General features: G+C 41.3%; 3 protein-coding genes across 10 annotated transcripts; 2 read left to right on the forward strand and 1 right to left on the reverse strand.

Annotated features, from left to right (window-relative positions):
• Nucleotides 1-183: 183 nt before the first annotated feature.
• On the reverse strand, nt 184-11980 carry moody (G-protein coupled receptor moody). Of its 7 annotated transcripts, XM_089473403.1 has the most exons (6): nt 6426-6582; nt 5800-5989; nt 3686-3808; nt 3025-3165; nt 1980-2956; nt 184-1902 (listed from the first exon to the last, which is right to left on the reverse strand). In XM_089473403.1, the coding sequence occupies exons 3-6, from the start codon at nt 3793-3795 to the stop codon at nt 1202-1204; spliced, it is 1929 nt and encodes a 642-aa protein (XP_089329529.1). In that variant the 5' UTR covers nt 3796-3808; nt 5800-5989; nt 6426-6582; the 3' UTR covers nt 184-1201. The 7 variants fall into 7 exon arrangements, with proteins under 7 accessions (XP_089329529.1, XP_089329530.1, XP_017869725.1 ...); XM_089473404.1 differs by lacking the exons at nt 5800-5989; nt 6426-6582 and adding an exon at nt 11666-11980; XM_018014236.2 differs by having other exon boundaries at nt 5800-6585.
• On the forward strand, nt 7449-11374 carry LOC108618283 (uncharacterized). Of its 2 annotated transcripts, XM_089473400.1 has the most exons (5): nt 7449-10167; nt 10267-10436; nt 10531-10725; nt 10817-11037; nt 11102-11374. In XM_089473400.1, exons 1-2 carry the CDS (start codon nt 7921-7923, stop codon nt 10285-10287), a joined length of 2268 nt encoding a protein of 755 aa, XP_089329526.1. In that variant the 5' UTR covers nt 7449-7920; the 3' UTR covers nt 10288-10436; nt 10531-10725; nt 10817-11037; nt 11102-11374. The 2 variants fall into 2 exon arrangements, with proteins under 2 accessions (XP_089329526.1, XP_089329527.1); XM_089473401.1 differs by lacking the exon at nt 10531-10725.
• A 1662-nt stretch (nt 11981-13642) lies between the features above and the next one.
• LOC108618273 (G protein-coupled receptor moody) lies at nt 13643-19224 on the forward strand. Its single transcript, XM_018014240.2, has 3 exons — nt 13643-16377; nt 16446-17123; nt 17997-19224. The coding sequence occupies exons 1-3, from the start codon at nt 15848-15850 to the stop codon at nt 18418-18420; spliced, it is 1632 nt and encodes a 543-aa protein (XP_017869729.1). The 5' UTR covers nt 13643-15847; the 3' UTR covers nt 18421-19224.
• Nucleotides 19225-19268: the final 44 nt, after the last annotated feature.

Below are 19268 nucleotides of genomic sequence, written 5' to 3' on the forward strand. Positions count from 1 at the left end.
GCTCATCTCCTTCTGCTTGCTCAAAGAGCTTTTAAAAGCTTTTTCGAATTTCTAAAGAGCTTACCGTTATTTTCCCGCAATCTCAATTTTTAAAAAAGGCCAGATCTGACGGAAAAGGGGCGCAAATGGCATCGCTGACTACAACAAGTATTAGCATTTGCCCATCGATGAAAATAAAAATGATTTTTGTGATTGTATAGGCATTAATTATATATTCGACCGCACAATTTGCAGCACATATACACAAAATAAAAAAAAAAATATTTATATAAAATATAGGTTGATTAATATAGGTACAAATGTATGTCTAGGTAGATCTACAAATATAGCATATTTAGATATACATATGTATGTATGTGTGCATTTATAACTACATAAATGGAATGGTTTACGACATTTTCAAGGTCTCCTAATCGAAGTCAAGTGTTGAAAAAAAAAAAACAATACAAATACAAATAGAAATATTTTACTATGTAGAAAAAAAAAAATGATATAATATATATTAAAATAATCTAAGGTTCGTTCGTTGCCCGACATGCACAGCTGTAAATATGTAGCGTAACATAGCCTTAACAGTGTGATGTTAACAGTGCACAAGCATTTTTATGGAATGTTCATTCAAAAATGTAATTATAGTAGTTTATAAAAAAAATTCGAAAAAAGATAGAGTTTTGTATATGTTTTTCGGATGGAGGGATTGGATCGATAGCGGTATCGATCGATAGAAATATATAAATAGCGCTTAGTTTAGTGGTTAATACTAGGTGCGGACAAACGATAAATATCTATAAATAAATACGATTACGATATATATACGTATGTGTGTGTGCATGTGTCGTTTACGATATTCAGCATACGAAACATCAATTTCGATACCATTTACGATATTTGCATAATATCAAAAACATTAATATGAATATCGTTTATGGCACAGGTGTCAACTTACATATATCGTAATCGTTATAGCTTAGTGTAGAGTTTACGAGACACACTTGCATACATCGTAAACCGTATGGAGTGCTCCTATCTATCGTAAACGATATGGAGAGCACAGAATACAATCTACGACATAGGTAGCATGTCGTAATCGTTATTGAGTGTACGATATATGCTATACGATATACGCCAAATACATGGCGCACGGCACGTAGTGGGGAGGGGGGAATGTAACAGTTACGATATTTGGAATTAAAGCATTTCGTTAGTCTTTTGGATTTGGAGGCTTCGTCAGCACTTTGCTAGCGTCATCCTGGTCCTGGACCGACGCCTGCTGCAGTGCATCATCCTTGACCGTCGCATTGGCGCTATAAGATTGGTTTCTCTTCGGACTGTCGATGTTCATGTAGATCGGTGATTTGGTCACCTTGCTGGCCATCATCGTCGGCGCTGGCAGCTCCGTTGCGGGCAGCTCCTCCTCCTCCAGTATGATGTCGTCCCCCACCATGGTGATGCGACGATGCCCCAGCGGAGCCAGCGAGCCAGCTGCGGGTCGGTAAACGCCACTGCTCAGGCTGCTGTTCGCCCCGCTGCTGCTGCTCGCTCCGCTGCTGTTGAAGCCGTTGTTGATATAGGAGTGATTGCTCTTCTTGGGTGGCAGCCGGTTGCTGTTGGAGCTCCCGTTGCTGTTGCTGTTGCTGCTGGCTGCGAGCGTTACCGAAGGCGGCGGCGGGGTTGGGGGCGTAGCCAACGGCGGCAAATTCGAGCGGCTTATCAGATCTGGACAGCGGGAGAGCAGCTCCAGTGACTGGCCCGATTTGGTTGCCGGCAAGGACGGGCAATCGGATGTCGGTGCAGGCGCCGCTGCCGTTGGCGACGCCGCTGCAGCCGCTGCTGCGCCGGCGGACATCTGGGACACCAAAGTGCGGCTGTGGTTGTTGCTCAATCCGGTGTCTTTCCATTTCTCTAAAACAAATTGTGACCGTGACTTAGCGGATGTGGTTCGCATGCATAAATCCAAAACGGATCCACCCGGTACGTACCTGCAGCACTATTCGCCCCATTCGATTTGCCAAAGGGCAGCAGGAGGCGCGCCGGCTGGCAGAGGACAACCGTCTTGTAGGCCTTACGATATTGCTTGTTCATGATCACATAGATGATCGGATTGATGCAGGCGGACAGGTAGAGCATGATGTAGCTGAAGATGTGCAGACTGGGATGCTCCACATCCTTGTCGGCCACCTTGACAATGGTGATCGGCAAGTAGCAGACGACGAAGGACAGAAAGATGGCCAACACCATTTTGGTGATGCGCCATTCGTTGCGCTTGGCGCGCACCTCCCGCTGATCCTTGACCCGCGTGGTCGGCTGCTTGCCCCCGGCCGGGATCACTGTCTCCGGCACGTCCGTGGAGCAGCTGCTGCTGTCCGTGGAGACGCGACTGCCGGCCACTGTTTGGGTCACCGTCTGGTTGTCCGCCTGGTTGTTCGGCTGGCTGGCGACCGCCCTCAAGTTGTTGGGTATGGAGTTCTGTTTGGTGGCATGCCGCTTCATCCGCTGCTCGGACTTGTGCACTACCCAGAAGATTTTCGCATAGCACGCAATGATCACCAGGCAGGGTATCACGAAGGCCGTTATGAACAGCGTCGTCTTGCTGCTATGGCCGTGCGCATCGCTCATGATCGAGCACGTCTGCAGCCGCGTGTCGTACCCGAAGCGTCCCCAGGCGCCGAGCAGCGTGGGCAGCTGCATGCCGTAGGAGACCAGCCAGCAGGCGGCGATCATGACGGCGATCCAGTGGCGCTTGTAGATGCGCGCATAGCAGCTGTGATGCGTGATCATCACATACCGATTGATCGTGATCATGGCGATGCAGAGCAGCGAGACCCCAATGTTGCCATACTGGATGAACGGGATGACGCGGCACAGGATCTTGCCGTAGCGCCAGCCGCCCTGCACGAAGCGCAAGCCCTGGAACGGCAGCACCAGCGCACAGAACAGCAGATCGGCTATGCACAGGCTAAACGGCAAAAGATAGATCATGATCGGTATTAGCTAAAGCGATCAGCATTATCTACAGCGATCTACCTGATAATGAAGGCGGCGGCCACATTGCGCACTTTGGGGCACTTGAGCAGCGCGACAACGGTCAGAAAATTGCCACAGATGCCGACGATCATGATCAGAAAGGTCATGATCGCCGCAAAGGTCAACAGCGATTGCGAGAAGCTGCAAATGTGAGAGATAATTAGCTTTACTGATTTCCAGATGCATTCCTGATCCTTAAAGTATTCGCGATCGTGATAAGAAAATTCACCAAGCACCGATCATCGATCACCAATCGTCGATCAGCTCCATCAAGTGATTGCAAGTGATCCAGAGCATACGCTGTAAACGCTCATAGTTGGATGTAATTGGGTTGATTTCCATGGTGATCGCAGCGCTGATCCTTGAACTGATCGTGTCGACCTTAAGGCCCAATGCCCATATCATATCTCCAGTGGCTTCCGCTGGCTCAAAGACAGCCAGCATTGTTGTAGATTCGCTCACACACTCACACACACGCACAGACACACAGAGAGCAGTCGATCGGTAGCGATCACAGGCGATCCTCTGTTGGCGCTGCGAGTGTCTCTGGAGCGGCGCTTGAAATGGGCCGCGTAATATTAACGATCGGTTATCGGACCTCTCACACTGCGCTATAATTAACTAGCGCAACTGGCAGCTGATAGGGTCGAGATCAACCTACCCATTTTCATCCACAGCATCCAGCAGGCCGTTCGTTGGTGCCACTGAGGCAGCCAGCCCATCGCCGTCGCCATCGCCATAGCCCAGACTCGATGTTGTGTCGTCACTCATAATGCCAGATAAGCTAAGAAGTTCACAGAAACAGAAAGAGAAAGAGAAAGAGGAAGAGCAACAGAATCAGAATCAGAGGATGATAATGAAGGCGGCGTGAGTACATGAGTTTACAGATTTCAGCTTGAGGCAGGCTTCAATAATGCTTAGCAGCTCTACCTGATCAGCACAGATATAATCAGTGCTTATTATAAAAGTCACACACACCCACACGCACGGACAGGAATCAAGCGAAAATAAACAATGGAGAAATGCGATCGAAATAAACAAACGGCCTATCGATCGACAACCGAGCACTGCCAACTGGCAACTGACAGATGGGAGATCTCGACTGGGAGCTCTCGACGTTGATGCAAATCGGGCGGGGCTTTGGTGTCGAGGCGAGCTGTTCAACTGTCCAGCTGGCGAGCTGGCGAGTTTTGTTTCTGTTAGCTGGCTGTTCCTTTGGACTACAATAAATTAGTGTCAATTAAATAATTTAAAGAGGTCACAGCGCACACTCAGCGGCCCAGCAAACATCGTGCATGCAACATCTCTTTAGCTGCGGGTGCAAAGATCAGCGCCGAACCTTAATTAATTGAGTGTGCTTCAAATACAACTATGTACTACATTTATGTATATGTATATACTGTATATATATACGCCATATATCACATCTATGTGTGTGACATTCTCGCACTTGTCTACCGAAATACCGGAACACTTTTCACATTTCTGTATTTCTCAGTAGCTGACGCCCAGTTATATGATATAAATATTTACTGCAGCTCTAGATCGGCTCAGCTAACAGATCCCTGTTCTGGACACACAATCTCATAACGTAAGCAATATACATAAGTGTTATTTCATATTTGATAACCTTCCTGCCCTCAGTCAGATATAGCCCAATCCATACTTTCGTTTTATTTACTTTTCAAATGATTGATCGATCGATCATAAACTAAACATTCTCTAATGACAGTTGTTCCCATCTATCAAATAATATTACTGGCATTCTTTCACTCTTTCTGTGTGTATAAACTTTGTGTATAAACTCTTAAAAAAGAATATCTTGACCTGACCTATGTAGAGTATTCTTAAACTATACAACTTTTCAGTGTTAAGCCTATAGGCATAGAGCTTTACCATAACCATATATACATACATACATACAAATGTATTGCTCTTTTGTTTAATATAATTTCTTGTTTTATCAATAGCTCATTTCAAAATATCTTCTACATAAAAAACATTGGAAACTATTCTTGATGTTAAAAACCACACATTTTTCATAAATTAAATAAGTTCTATTAGTTCGGATAAGAAATCTATGTATTTATTTTATGTTATTTGTAGAATAAGTATTTATGTGAGTCTTTGTATAATTAAATAAAGTATGTTTCCATATTTAAATTGATGTATGTACGTATAAATAGAAGGTCTTATCAAAATAGTATAAACGTATGTTTTTTCTTTGGAAGCTGATGCTGAGCTATTCCGCAGAACTGAATGGAAATATGTATGTAGCTTTGATAACAACTTCTCTCTGCTAGCTATAACTAAAACCTATTTTAGGTCGTAATAATTGAAAATTGGCAGAAAAAAAAAAAACTAACAACATATCTACGTTTAAAAAGAAAAACAAAAAAAAACTTCCAAATACGCCAAATGATTCATGTCGTTATTACTTATAACTTGCGTCTTCCTAGTATTACATTTACACAATTCTTCAGAAGCTAAAAGAGAAGCAGTGAATGTTGTTGAGTTTGCAGAGCGATATGTAGATCGATAAAAAGTACATTCATATATTATTCGACAATGGATTATACTATATAGATCGAGTGCATTTACTTGGCAATGGAATGTTATGTACATACATCGTTAGATCATTCTTAACAAACGTTACGTATACGCAGTGTCAAACAGCTCACGATCGTTTAGCACTGAGGCTGTCCAGCTCTAGGTACACTTACTATGCATTGTGTTATTGTATTTATCTTATCGGCGTACACCCATAGAGCTCACCTGGTTTACTGGTGTGGCACATGCGATTGGTAATCAGCTTAGACTGCTCCGTCAGCTGTGCTGACATTCACGATCCGATCACTGGATTGCTCACAAATCACAAATTATACTCTTATCAGGCAGCAGCACGGCTTTGTTGTTGTTTGTTCTTTGTTTTTCTATTCTAATTTCACGTAATCGCAGCTGGCCGCTAGAGAGACCCAGCGAGAGAGAGAGAGATGGAGAGAGAGGAAGTGTTTGCCGCTGTGACTCCAAGTCAGAGTCAGAGCCAAGCAAGGTACTTATGAGTAATAACTGAGCCGAACTTTATGCAAGTGAACTGAGCTTAACTGAACTGAACTGAACTCAACTGAGCCGAGCCAAGCGGAGCTGAGCAATGTAAACAGTTTACGATTCGCGCTCTCTGCTCACTGGCTTATTCACGAATGCTGCGCGAGGGAGTGAGTGCGGCGGCCCGGTTGGATGATTCAAAAATGACACCGTCATGACTAATACATTTGGGATTCGAGTATTTTGCAGACTTTCGCAGAGGCAGGTAGAAATGTGCAAGCGTGCGGCGCAGCACACGACACCGTAAGCGTATTTGTCACGTTAGCAGCAACAACAACAACAGCAGCAACACTAACAGCAATGGCACAAGCCTCAGCCAACTAAGGGAATGCCGCGATCAAAACAAAACGCACAAAATCACACTAGCTGTAACGGTTGAATGACGTTTGACTGCGCGCGCGCGTTTACTTTGCGTTTGTCTACAACGACTGCACATTATCGAGTGCCCGCTTTTGGGGCGGCAGCTCGGTCGCGGTCGCAGTCGCCGTCGCCGTCGCCGTCGTCGTCTCCGTCAATTGATATTCGTTGCTGGGCTGTTGACAATTTCGCTCTACAAGCACACACGCACACACGCACACATGCTCACACCAACTAACATATGACACTCTCTCACTCTTCGCGTGCTCGCTCACTCTTTCAGCTCGCTCTCATTGACAGTATGTTCTCTCGCAATTGCTGTTGTTGTTGCTGTTAGAGTACTACATATTTATCAGTTGGTAGACCAGAGGGCGGCAGAGGAAGACATATGTATGCGATTGGCGATCGCGTTAGATATTGCGTGCATTCGCGCGTGTGTGTGTGTGTGTGTGTGTGTGTTTGTATATTGATTTTCTTATTCTTACAGATAGGCGATACGCATCAGGCGACATAATTGACATTTCCAGCAATTCCATCAACAAATACAAATGCAGCTATTGCACATACATGCACGCATGCATACATATGTATATATTTGTATAATACATATTAAATTTACACAACTTTAAACGTTACAATCTATAATACGCTGCCATAAATTTGAACGCTTTCTCAGTATCCTCTAAAATATTTGAATTTTAAACTTTCTTTAAGCTATTGCAATTAGCACTTTTGCAACACTGGAAACGAGGACTGGCGAAACTAAACGGTCTATGGCTGTTGCAAATATAATATTTTTTTTTAGCATATATATATATATATCATATTTTACTTTACTTGTTAACTTTACTTGTATTGGCTATAATTCTTCTAATTATTAATTTATTTAAAATTAAAAAAAAAAAATAATAAAAATAATTAAGCAATATCACTAATGGTAAGTGGCAATATTATATGGGTGCGCATTTGTGTGAATGCCTGTTGCACTCAACACTCAACGGCTAAACGGCCATACAGTTTTCTCTTACTCGATATCGGTAATGCGATATTGTAATTTGCCATCTGGGAACGCCAAATAATTGTCTTCGTGTGTGGCAATACACAAAGTGCGAAAAATACCAAAGACATAAATAAAGCTAAATAGGGGATCTTGCAATACATTTTGGATTATTGAATGGTCGTTGATCGAGCGTTGCCACCTAGCACACAATTTGCTTTAGTTTGTGAATTGCAAAAGCTGTACGCGAAACAGTATTTTCGATTTTCGAAGTTAAACTCTACATCCTAGCTTGTCTTGGCCTGTCTTTTCAAATGTCACGCTGCATGACTGTGCATCTACATAAATCACTTGGACTTGATTGGAGCAGTACTATAGAGTTTGTGTGAATCAAATAATTACATTTCTAAACTTCATCGCCGGTTATTGTGTTTGAAATGGATTGGTTTCTTTTCACCTCTTATTTGATATGGTTTTTAGCCGCTTTTCAAAATCCGTTTATGGAAATTTGGGAGCGACTGGAAGAAGCTCGAGGTTTTCTCCGAATCGGCTATATGGCAGAACCGTCTAGCAATAATTACCGAATGAATGACTCGAATTTTATCTATAGTCGGCCAATACAAATGATTGACGAGCCTTTTGCAGATGCTTTTATCGGAAGCAACTATGGCGGCATTGGTGTGGATGAGGCTGGATTCGATGGGCAACAAAGTGACGGGGAACGGACCGGCGAGAACAACAACTACAATCTGCCACTCTTCTGGGTGAAATTGACCAAAACAATAAAAATGGTTGCCTACGATAATCCCAAGGCAATATATCTTCGATACGAGGCGGACTTTAATGGAAGAACGCTTGTCACCTGGATCAATATTGTTATCGTAAGTCAATTGCTGTGGCTGTTCTATGCGCTGATCGCAATCATCGGTGTCATTCATGTTACCATGTATATGAGTTGTGGCCTTTTGAAATATTTAGCCAATCTAATTCTGAAGAAAATAGAAATGTCAGGTCTCCCCAAAAAACTAGAAATGTGGATTTTCGTCAAAAAACATGAATTGTGGGCACTCCTTAACAAACTAGAAATGCTATTCCGAAGCAAACTGGAAAAGTTGAGCTTTCAACGAATTCGCCAACTGTTTTCAAAGAAGAAGAATGATAAGGACGTCCCACCAGTTGTGCTACCAGTACTGCTTCCCCTTGAACGCTATGTGGAATGTTGTGTTGAGTCGGGTCTAGAGTCGGATGTTGAGTCCAATGCCGAGTCGATTATCCAATCAGCTAAGGAGAATTCCGCAAGTCACCGCTGTGCCAGAACTATGAATATCAATGCTAGATATAATCCGATTTCGAAAAGGTCTAAAAAACTCAACAAGCAAGATAAATTTATTCAATGGATCAAACAGGCTCCATTCCTGAATGGAACGTCCGATTCCGAAATTCGACTATCCGACTCTGATGGCGACGAACACTTGAAGCTTATCTCCTTCAAAGAAAGCGACGAAAGTTTGCTGATACCAAGCGATGAGCAAAAAGCGAAATCGAAAAGAAATTTTACGGTCATCCATAATAATTCAAATCACACTTTGGCTAGTAAACTGATAATTGTCTCTAAGGACAACATGACAGACACTGAGACACCTTTTAAAACAAAAATGTATATAAACGCCAAGAAAATGTGCAAAATTCTGCAGAGCGCTAGGCCATGTGGCTGTCCGTATTATCGACTAATGGAACCGTACTCAGATACGTCTACAGACAATTACCAGAAGAAGGACCATAGCCATGAATGCGATGCTGCCAAAAATATCCCGGAAACTGGACAGGGCGATGGCGCTTGGATGCGTGAGGCTGCAAAACGAAATGAATCCTCAGAGGTTCTGGGAAACCAACATACCAACTCTTCGGGACGGCTTTTCAACAGACGTGCATCCAAAGATGCATGTGACAGCGATGTGCAGGAGAAATATTTCTCAACCGAGGACCTTTCTGACTGCACGGTTTTGTACAATAAGCAAAGTACGGCTAACAAGCAGAAACTGAACCGCAAGGATTGTCCACTGAAACCAAAAATATCATTGCCAATCGTTAATAACGAATTCAAGAATTCTCAAGACAAAGACTCTTTCAATATGGTAGGAGTTCTAAAAACATCGAAGAGCCCATCAACATTGAGTTTGCCAACTCGTTTGAAGGATATCATCCCACTTACGCGTAGTTTTGGAAGATCTATGATGCAAAAATCTTTTGTGGAAGATGAGCCAGAAGCCGTAATTGATAATCCGATCAGCATTTCGAAAACTAACGACGCCGACACTGATGTTTCTTCTGACGAAGGTGATATTTCGGAAACAAAAGCCCCTGATAGCACGGGATATAACGATTTGTTGCAAAAGCAATTTGCTGACGCTCTAAGGATTTCTGAAGAGTCTGAAACTTCGATGAACTCTTATAGTTTCAAGCAGGAGGACGGCCATTGGGTTGGCTGGTCCGTAAAGAATAATAGATCAAATAAATGCAAGAAGCTAATGAACGTGGACGTAGGCATGGAAAGCTCTAACGAATCGGAAGCCGACAAGCCGATGGAATCCACTTTTATTCAACAGCACGTCGAGACATTGAAGGACTCATTACAGGGCGGCTATCAACGTCCTGGCAAAAAAGTCGCCAAAGATATTAATTGGGTAAGTGGAGTAGTTTCAAAATAAGTCAATGCTTAAACTGTATCACATACATATGTAGCTCTGAATTACAAACTCACGAAATTGAATTTTGCTTTGCAGACTCCTAACAGCCAGAAGTAAGCAGTCAGGAATCCGGAGAGCAGACAAGTCTGAACTTCAGCTAAAACATAATCAAAATATTAAAACTTCATCCTCATCTTCATCTTAATTGAGTTTGGGGAGAGGTGTCACAATACTCTAATACTTTAACTATTATCTATATTAATTGGGTAAGTGGGGAGGTTTCACAATAATCTAATATTTAATTGTCTCGCATACATAATTCTATATGTCAAATTGACGAAATTTAATTTTGCTTTGCAGAGCTCTAATAATCAATCATATGTAAGAAGTCAGCAATCTGGAGAGCAAACAAGTCTGAACTTCACCTGAAAAATAATATATTAATCGATGGAACTCATCAAAATACTGAAACTTCATCCTCATCTTCATCTTAATTGAGTTTGGGGAGAGGTGCCACAATACTCTAATACTTTAACTATCATCTATATTAATTGGGTAAGTGGGGAGGTTTCACAATAATCTAATTCATTGTCTCGCATACATAATTCCATATAACAAACTCACGAAATTTAATTTTGCTTTGCAGAGCTCTATTAATCAATCAAATCTGGAGAGCAGACAGTGGTCGACGCTTTCAAAAATTTTGTGTTGCCCAAGTCTGGCTTCAGCTATCTATATCAATCAATGCAAATAATCAAAATAGCGAAACTTCATTCTCTTCTTCACTTTCATTGAATATGGGGAGAGGTTTCACAATAATCTAGTATTTTAATTTTATATGAATTGGTTATGTGGAGAGGCTTTCGAGTAAGTCCATACTTTGATTGTATAATATACATACATACTCACGAAATTTAATTTTGCCTTGCAGAGCTTTCACAAACATATGTGAGCAGTCAAGAATTTAAAGCAGCCTGTGGTTGACGATTTGAAAAGCTATGCGTCTGAGGTTCAGCTACTATATACTATACTATACTATACTATAATATACAGACTATACTATATATTGCTGACATCAATCAAACTCTGGGAATTGCATCGTCAACTCAACTGCGGAAACTCAACTCAGGAAATAATATTAATTGGACTTTACCAGAATTTCATCCACTATAATAAATTTACCATAACCCAGATTTTCATCATATATTAACGACCTTGAATTTAATCAACTCCCACTGTGTGTGCTTAACATTTCAACAAGATCGAATTTACTAACCATATATTCCCGACTGTGTCGAAACATCGAAGCCAATAACAAGTTTTTATTTTACATAAACATCATACCTAACATCACATTCCACTTGTATAATCGGATATACTACCGTAGATCTTTCTATATGTATATCTGTAACCTACTGTCAAACCTCATAACCAAATATACATATATCTATTATTTATGCATGTGTTGAATAGTTTGTGTCCTCACTCTACTTACCTTCATGCCAGAAGTCTTATATCCGCTATTTTCTTTTATGAATTTAGATCTCTTTAAGTTCACACGTATATTTTCCTATTAGGTAGAGCCAATCTACATAGCGTTTGCTAGATCAGGATCTGCTTGACAGTCGAACAATGGAGAGACGTATCCGGAATAATCTCAGACGAACAGTTTTCACATTCTGATATTTTAAGTGTCTGCTACGAGTCATCATAAGCAGTCGTCATATGAAACCTGATGCTGAGTCATGCGATAGTTGAGAGCTACAAGGCGTGAAGCTGAATCAGCCATTAACTTTCTCAGATCAATCGCTACGGAACCAGTTATTCCCATGTGTCTAGAATCTTAAAGTGTGATGGGTTAGTATATACAGCGGACAGGTAAGTAATGATAATTAGATATAGTTATACGATATATGTATATATTATATGATATATGATATACTGAACTAAAGCTTTCACACTATTTTCTATTGCTATAATTATACATATTTTGATTTTCAGAAACTCTCAACTTGCCTGTCTTACGAATCTGCGCGTCCACTGTGCTGTGACTGTCTTAAGTGCCCGGAATTACACGCATTACTTGAATTGCTGCATTGATAAGGGATCCGGGGAACGAATGGGCATATAAACATGGAAAGGAAAGGGGCCAAGTTGTCGACATTCACATTCGGTTCAGCTTCGGCTTCATATTTTAGAAATGTTTACACAACTCGAGCAGACACGTTTGTTTGTGCGAGGAATACGATCGCTTATAGATATCGAGTATAACTATATCGGAAGAGAGTGAGAGAGAGGGAGAGTGAGAGAGAGAGGAAGAGGAAGAGTGCCAGTGAGAGAGAGAGAGAGAGAGAGAGTGACAGAGCGAGAGTGTGAAAATATATGTGTGTACATATTTCCCTCTCTCTCTCTCTCTATCTTCCTATCTCTCTCTCCCTCACTCTCTCTCTGTGCTACCCTCTAGTTGCATGGAGTTCAAATAATTTCTGTGGGTTTCTGTTTCTATCTGATTAGCGGTCAGTTGGCTTTATATACATACTTATGCATATAGAGATATACATAAATGTGTGTGTGCCTGCATAAAAAGCATTTCACACATTCGAGTTATAGCAGCCGCGGAGACGAAGCCACGGGGCGTAGTCGGTCAATTTTCAATTGTTGCCAAAGAGTTTTTCCTCTGACTCAGTTGTTTTCTATAAAGTAGACACACTGACACGCAGACACACACACACACAAACACACGCTTACTTCTAGGGGCACACTCTTATTCTCACTCTCACTCTCGCTCTCACTCTCACTCTCATTCCCATAGCCCTACCTCCTACCTCCCCCCGCTCTCGTTTCGCCACTGGCCCATTCAATGCGCTCTACTCAATGAACCCAGAGGCCGGTGGCCTCTAATGTGCTCGCGCCCAGCCAACGCCCCTTAGCCAACACTCCCGCCAGTCCCTGCTCCTCCTCCTCCTCCTCCTCCTCCTCCAGCAGCGCCGAGACTATTTCTTTTTGTTTGCTTCATTAATTAATTAAGATGACGCTGGCAACGGCGTCGAGAAGAGACCATTATCTAATATACATATACATATGCACACATGTGTATGTGTATATATGGATATACATATATCTGTGCATGTATGTGTGTGTACGCAGTTTCCCAAAATCGAATCGAGTGGGTGCTCAAGGGAATTAGCCGAGGAGCAGTGGCTGGGGGTCATGCTTGGGGTGCAGTTAGCTAGAAAATTGGCCTAGTCAATCGTTGGATTTAGATATGTATTGTATATGTATATGTATATGTATATGTATATGTATATGTATATGTATATGTATATGTATATGTATATGTATATGTATATGTATATGTATATGTATATGTATATGTATATGTATGTATATGTATATGTATATGTATATGTATATGTATATGTATATGTATATGTATATGTATATGTATATGTATATATTTATATACATAAGTATAGCAGGGCATCAGCCCTGTACTCCATGCTGTATATCCACAGATAAACATACATATATGTATGTATATATCTATATATAGTAGTAGCTATAGTATGTAGAGTTAGTCTATACAGTTTGTAAGTCTTGCTAATACATTGCTCTATATTCTATATTGACATAGAGCACATACCCTGTAAATTAATTCTAGTTCTATCTCATCTATTCCTATTCTAAGTGTATAAGAAAAATGTTAAAATTATTATTTGAGAGTTTTTAGAGTAGAGTTAAACATAAACCAAATTATAGTCAAAACTATACCTGAAAACTCTATAATGAAGTTATAGATAGATTGTATAGAGTTGTTATTGGCGTCGCTATATGACTGATAAATATGCATTCAGCTCGATCCAATGTATTATCTCTGGGAAGAAGCTTTCGTTAATGAGGAGGAATATCTGCTCCACATCAATGAAAGCTTCTTCTGAGAGACCCTGTATACTCAACTAGACGTTACGTAATAGACTCTCTTACCATAAATTGGCTGCACAATACTCACTTGAGCTATGAAGTCAATTTTAGTCTACTTTAAGAAATACTAATCGTGCATTATTTATAACCAATCTAGACTCTATATATATAGCTATATTTGATTACATAATCTCATATTTCATTTCCTTTAAGATATGCTCGATCTTTCATATTCTCTATCCAATTTCTTTCATTCCAGTCAGCATTCAATGCTTCTCCACTGGAATACCCTATAAACTAAATGTGTATAAATACCGACCAAATTTATGCTCGATCGTAGGTGGCAACAGCTAGTCGATGCGCTTATCCATTCCCCCGAACTCGAAAGAAACGGGAAACGAAAAAGTTCTATTTGGAAATGTGATGAGAGAAGAAACCTCAAGAGTTACAAATTCGGTTTTGTTTTTGTGTATGGGGTCTATGATTTTGAAATGATAGACGAAGGTGTTGCAGCCCTGGTTTGTGTATGCTCTAGTTGAAAATATCGAAAAAGAAACAATGCAACAAAAAGTTTTTGTAGAAAAGGCCAAAATATAAGAACAATGTAAACAAAGCGCTCGCTCCGCTCATTTCAAATTACCCGATGATGAAGTCAATTGTTGTATACAATAAAATTTGGTTGTTGTTTTCCTGCTAGCAAGTTTTCGGTATTGGTTTGTACTCAAAAATACCCTGTAGATTCATTATTGGAACTATATATATAAATGGCTGTGATAATTGTAAGAAATCGTCTACTATATGAGGTAAGAGGTGTTAGGCTTGAGGGTTAAGTGCAGTAGGGTTTCTGGGTCTAGAGCAGAAAATATATAAATATATGATGATATATACAGTATTACAACTTTCGAATCAAGAATATTCCCATAGAAATGCAATCCAGTTTGATGAGTACTGGAAAACGGAAATACAAATGGATTAACCAAGGAACTCGCTAAGAATTAAAGGGGAAAAAATTTTCTTATGTTATTGAATAGGGCTAAAAGAAAGAGAAGTGAAAGTCGATAGTGTAAAATGTGAAATAGGTTTGAGGATTTATACATTAATAATATTATAATAGATTATTATATAAATAATCTTGATATTCATTGTAGGAAATATCATCATAAAAAGATTTAATGGTGTTGGCTCAGAGAATTAAAAAAGCTAGAGTTCGATAATTAACTCTATGGAATCTCTAGCTCAGAGGAGCTCCACTGCATCAACACTTCAGGGCTACTACTCAACATATAATCTGACCCAAACAAAAGCTTATTTCGATATGCATAGGAGCCAAGCATGCACGCACGGTATTTAATGATCGTGTATGCCCCATGCAGCTCTCATGGAATACAATTCATTGTTGCTGCTGTCGTTGTTGTTGTTGTTGTTGTTGTTGTTATTGTTGTTGCTGTGTTTTGTTAATTTCTTTGCTGGATGCTTTGCTATTTGGGCTAGTGTCGATGTATAGAATTTAGTTTAGTACAAAAATCGGCGCAGGAACGATCGCGTCATAGTTTTAAACGCCGCATTCCTTGGCTGCAAACACCGTAGACAAACACCCGACGCAGACACAGACAGAGACACAGACACAGACACCGAACACTTAAGCATATGTATAGATATATACATATATGTATATAGAGTCATATATGTATATAATATACCCCGCTAAACCCGGTGGGACCCACAGTTAAGTTGGCTCCAGTCTACATAGCTTCACATGATTCACCAGCATTGGAATGGTCAGTCCGAGCTGCTCGGCAGCAGTCAGCCAATGGGATGGGGCTTGGCATTGGGATCGGGATCGGGTTCGGTATCGGTATCGAGATCGGGACTGGAACTGAGTCGTAAGGCGTTGCCAGGCAATCGATCGAGCGTGCTGGATAACGAGCTGTTCCAGGGCTACTCGGATGAGCTGCTGACCTTCGCCTGGATCGCCTGCATTGTGTTCATCATTGTGGGCGTGCCGGGCAATCTGCTGACCATTGTGGCCCTGTCGCGGGGCAGACAGACACGCAACTCGACGGCGATCTTCATCATCAATTTATCGTGCTCGGATCTGCTCTTTGGCTGCTTCAATCTGCCGCTGGCCGCATCCACGTTCAAGGAGCGCGCATGGACCCACAGCGACCTGCTCTGCCGCCTGTTCCCGATGCTGCGCTATGGCCTGCTGGCCGTCTCGCTGCTCTCCGTCTCGCTGATCACGATCAATCGGTATATTATCATCGCCCATCCGCGGCAGTATCCCCGGTAAGCCTATTCCATTCGACTAGATCACACCCACATCCAATCCATGCTAATTTGAATTTCATCCTCAGCATCTATCAGCGACGCTACCTGGCGCTGATGGTGGCGGGCACCTGGCTGGTGACGTTCTCGATCATGATACCGACGTGGCGCGGCGTCTGGGGCCGCTTCGGGCTGGACACGAGCATCGGCTCCTGCTCGATACTGCACGACAAGTACGATCGCTCGCCCAAGGAGTTCCTCTTCATAGCCGCCTTCATGCTGCCCTGCGTCTGCATTGTCATCTGCTATGCGCGCATCTTTGTGCTCGTTCGTCGGGCGGCGCGGCGGGCGGGCGCCAAGACCTCCGAGATGGCCAATACGCCGCCCATTCAAACACCCACCGTCGACAAGGCCAGGGACAATGCCAAGGACAAGCCTAAGGACAAGGAGAAGGACAAGGACAAGAACAAGGGCAAAGAACTGGACAAAGAGCGCAAACCCAGCGCGGACGACGACCCTGGCCAAGTGCATCCATTTGTGGTCAGCGAGTACCTGGCCTATATCGATGACAATGCCTCCTCGGAGAGTTTCCCCATCTCGTACAGCGTCAAGCAGGAGACGCCCATCGATGCCAACGTGGTGCTGCAGGAGAACAACCTAGCCAACAACAAGCCCGCCACGCCAGGATCAACTCCAGCTGCGGCCACACCAACTGGCGATACGAGCATCCATAGATCGCTGACACAGCTGGAGCAAAGCCGCAATTCGTGAGTAGCTAATGACAAATGCATAACATCTACTTTGAATTTACAACTGGCTTGTAAACTCCAATTTCAAAAGGGACGAGAATGATGTACATCACTATATCCATGTACTCAGATTGATTTTGTTCATTGTTGTACAATGAATATAGCATATATTTATACAGAATATCAAGTTGAACATTTACAATCTGGTTGTAAATTCCATTTGAGAGTCTTGCGAATTCGCTGTAGGAAAACAGGCATATCTATTAGTTAATATCAAGTTTATGCCAAACAAAAACTTAACATTTACTTACAACCAGGTTATACCTTTTAAGGATCTAAAACAAAGGAAAAGGAATCCCATTAGATATCACTTCGATCACGATCTAAAAGCAATGTTCAAAAACTAGTAGTACTTGTGATCTAAACGTTTTTAAAACGAGCATACAAAAGTTTGCCATGCCCCCATATGGGCGGATCATATCATTTATAAATCTAACTGTGGATACTCTTAGCTGGGTTATGCCTGATTTAGGCAAGTTTTACGACAGGATGTCTGCCTAGATTTTACCAAAGTATTAGATAACTTATATGACTGCTCTAGCTCCAATGAAAATAATATTTAATGTATGATAGATTAAATATACCTAATTTATCTATATTAAGCTATATAGAGAATTTTAAATGAGTGTAATTAGAGATTCTAAAGAAAGGCTGTTATAGAAAATAAGACTAAACACATTTTATAGATGTCATACATTAAATTGTATTGAAATCAGAGCTCTATAAGCAAAACAAAAGTAGATCATATAAATAAACATATATATTAATTACTAAATATTTCTTTTTCCTCTCTTCTCATTCCTCATCCTCGGTGGCCATCTGAATCGATAGAAAGAATCCCATCACCACCTCACTGCGCACCTCGTTTACGCGTTTCAGCCCACGCAAATCGCATTATGTGTCGATGGGGAATACTTCGAATGCCTCGTCCATCTATGCGGGTAGGATGAGTGTGAAGGATCGTCGATTGCTGAAGATGATATTGGTGATATTCGTGTGGTTCCTCATCTGCTATCTGCCCATAACGCTGTCCAAGATCAGCAAGAGTATCAACGATGTGCACATCTTCAACATTATGGGCTATCTGCTGATCTATCTGACCACCTGCATCAATCCGCTGATCTACGTGCTGATGAGCTCCGAGTATAGACGCGCCTACTGGAACCTGCTGCGCTGCCATCAGTCCGAGCAGCAGCAGCAACAGCAGCGGGCCCTCAAGAAGCACATCGAGTCGAATCGGGCGCTCAAAACGTGATCCGTATGGATCTGAAGTGGAGCCGCAGCCGAGTTCCGTCCCAATCCAATCGATGCCCATCGATGCAGCCTAGCGCCAATCGCCAGATAGAAAAGGTTTTCCGGTAAAGCTAAAGATATATATCAATAGCTCTACTATATGACCGGAAATAATGTAAGATCCGGGTACCTCTATATGGTATGCCTCCATAGTGACCATTTATCCACCAACATTTATAACAACAAATAATAAGAAAACGCGATTATCTAATGCAATGAATGTAAAGCCATATCTTTATCTGTCCGAAATATCCATTATATATATGTATATGTATGTAGTATTATATCTGAAATTGAATGATATACAGATGGATCATATATCACTAAACTCGATCGATTATTATTATCAGATTATGTTTGCATGATTTGAACTTGATTATATATGTACTATATTGCATTTCCGGTTCCAGTTCCCGTTCCCCCTCTCCCATTCCCGACTCCTGCCATCAAAACAAGAATCGATCAAGTCGGCGCGTGTAATCGATAAAAAGTGTATTGTATTTTATACCAAATGACTTTTTAATATCTGGTTGACATTTTTGAATTCCATGTTTAAGAACAATCGATGTTTTATTTATTTGCTTGCCGCTAATTATTGTACCAATTCATATATATATAGATATACGTAACTATAGACATATACATATATGTATATATGATATATATCTATATATATATATCTTGGCAAATATATATATATATATATATATTTCTATTATGTATATCCTATGTCATCAATAAATGCTTCGAATAATTGATATATGTAGTTTTACGTTGTTTTTCTTTCCTTATCTTGAGAATTTCGAATAG

The sequence above is a fragment of the Drosophila arizonae genome, chromosome X (assembly GCF_054131065.1).
Source record: "Drosophila arizonae isolate 15081-1271.41 chromosome X, UAZ_ARI_1.0, whole genome shotgun sequence".
In the NCBI taxonomy this organism is placed as follows: domain Eukaryota; kingdom Metazoa; phylum Arthropoda; class Insecta; order Diptera; family Drosophilidae; genus Drosophila; species Drosophila arizonae.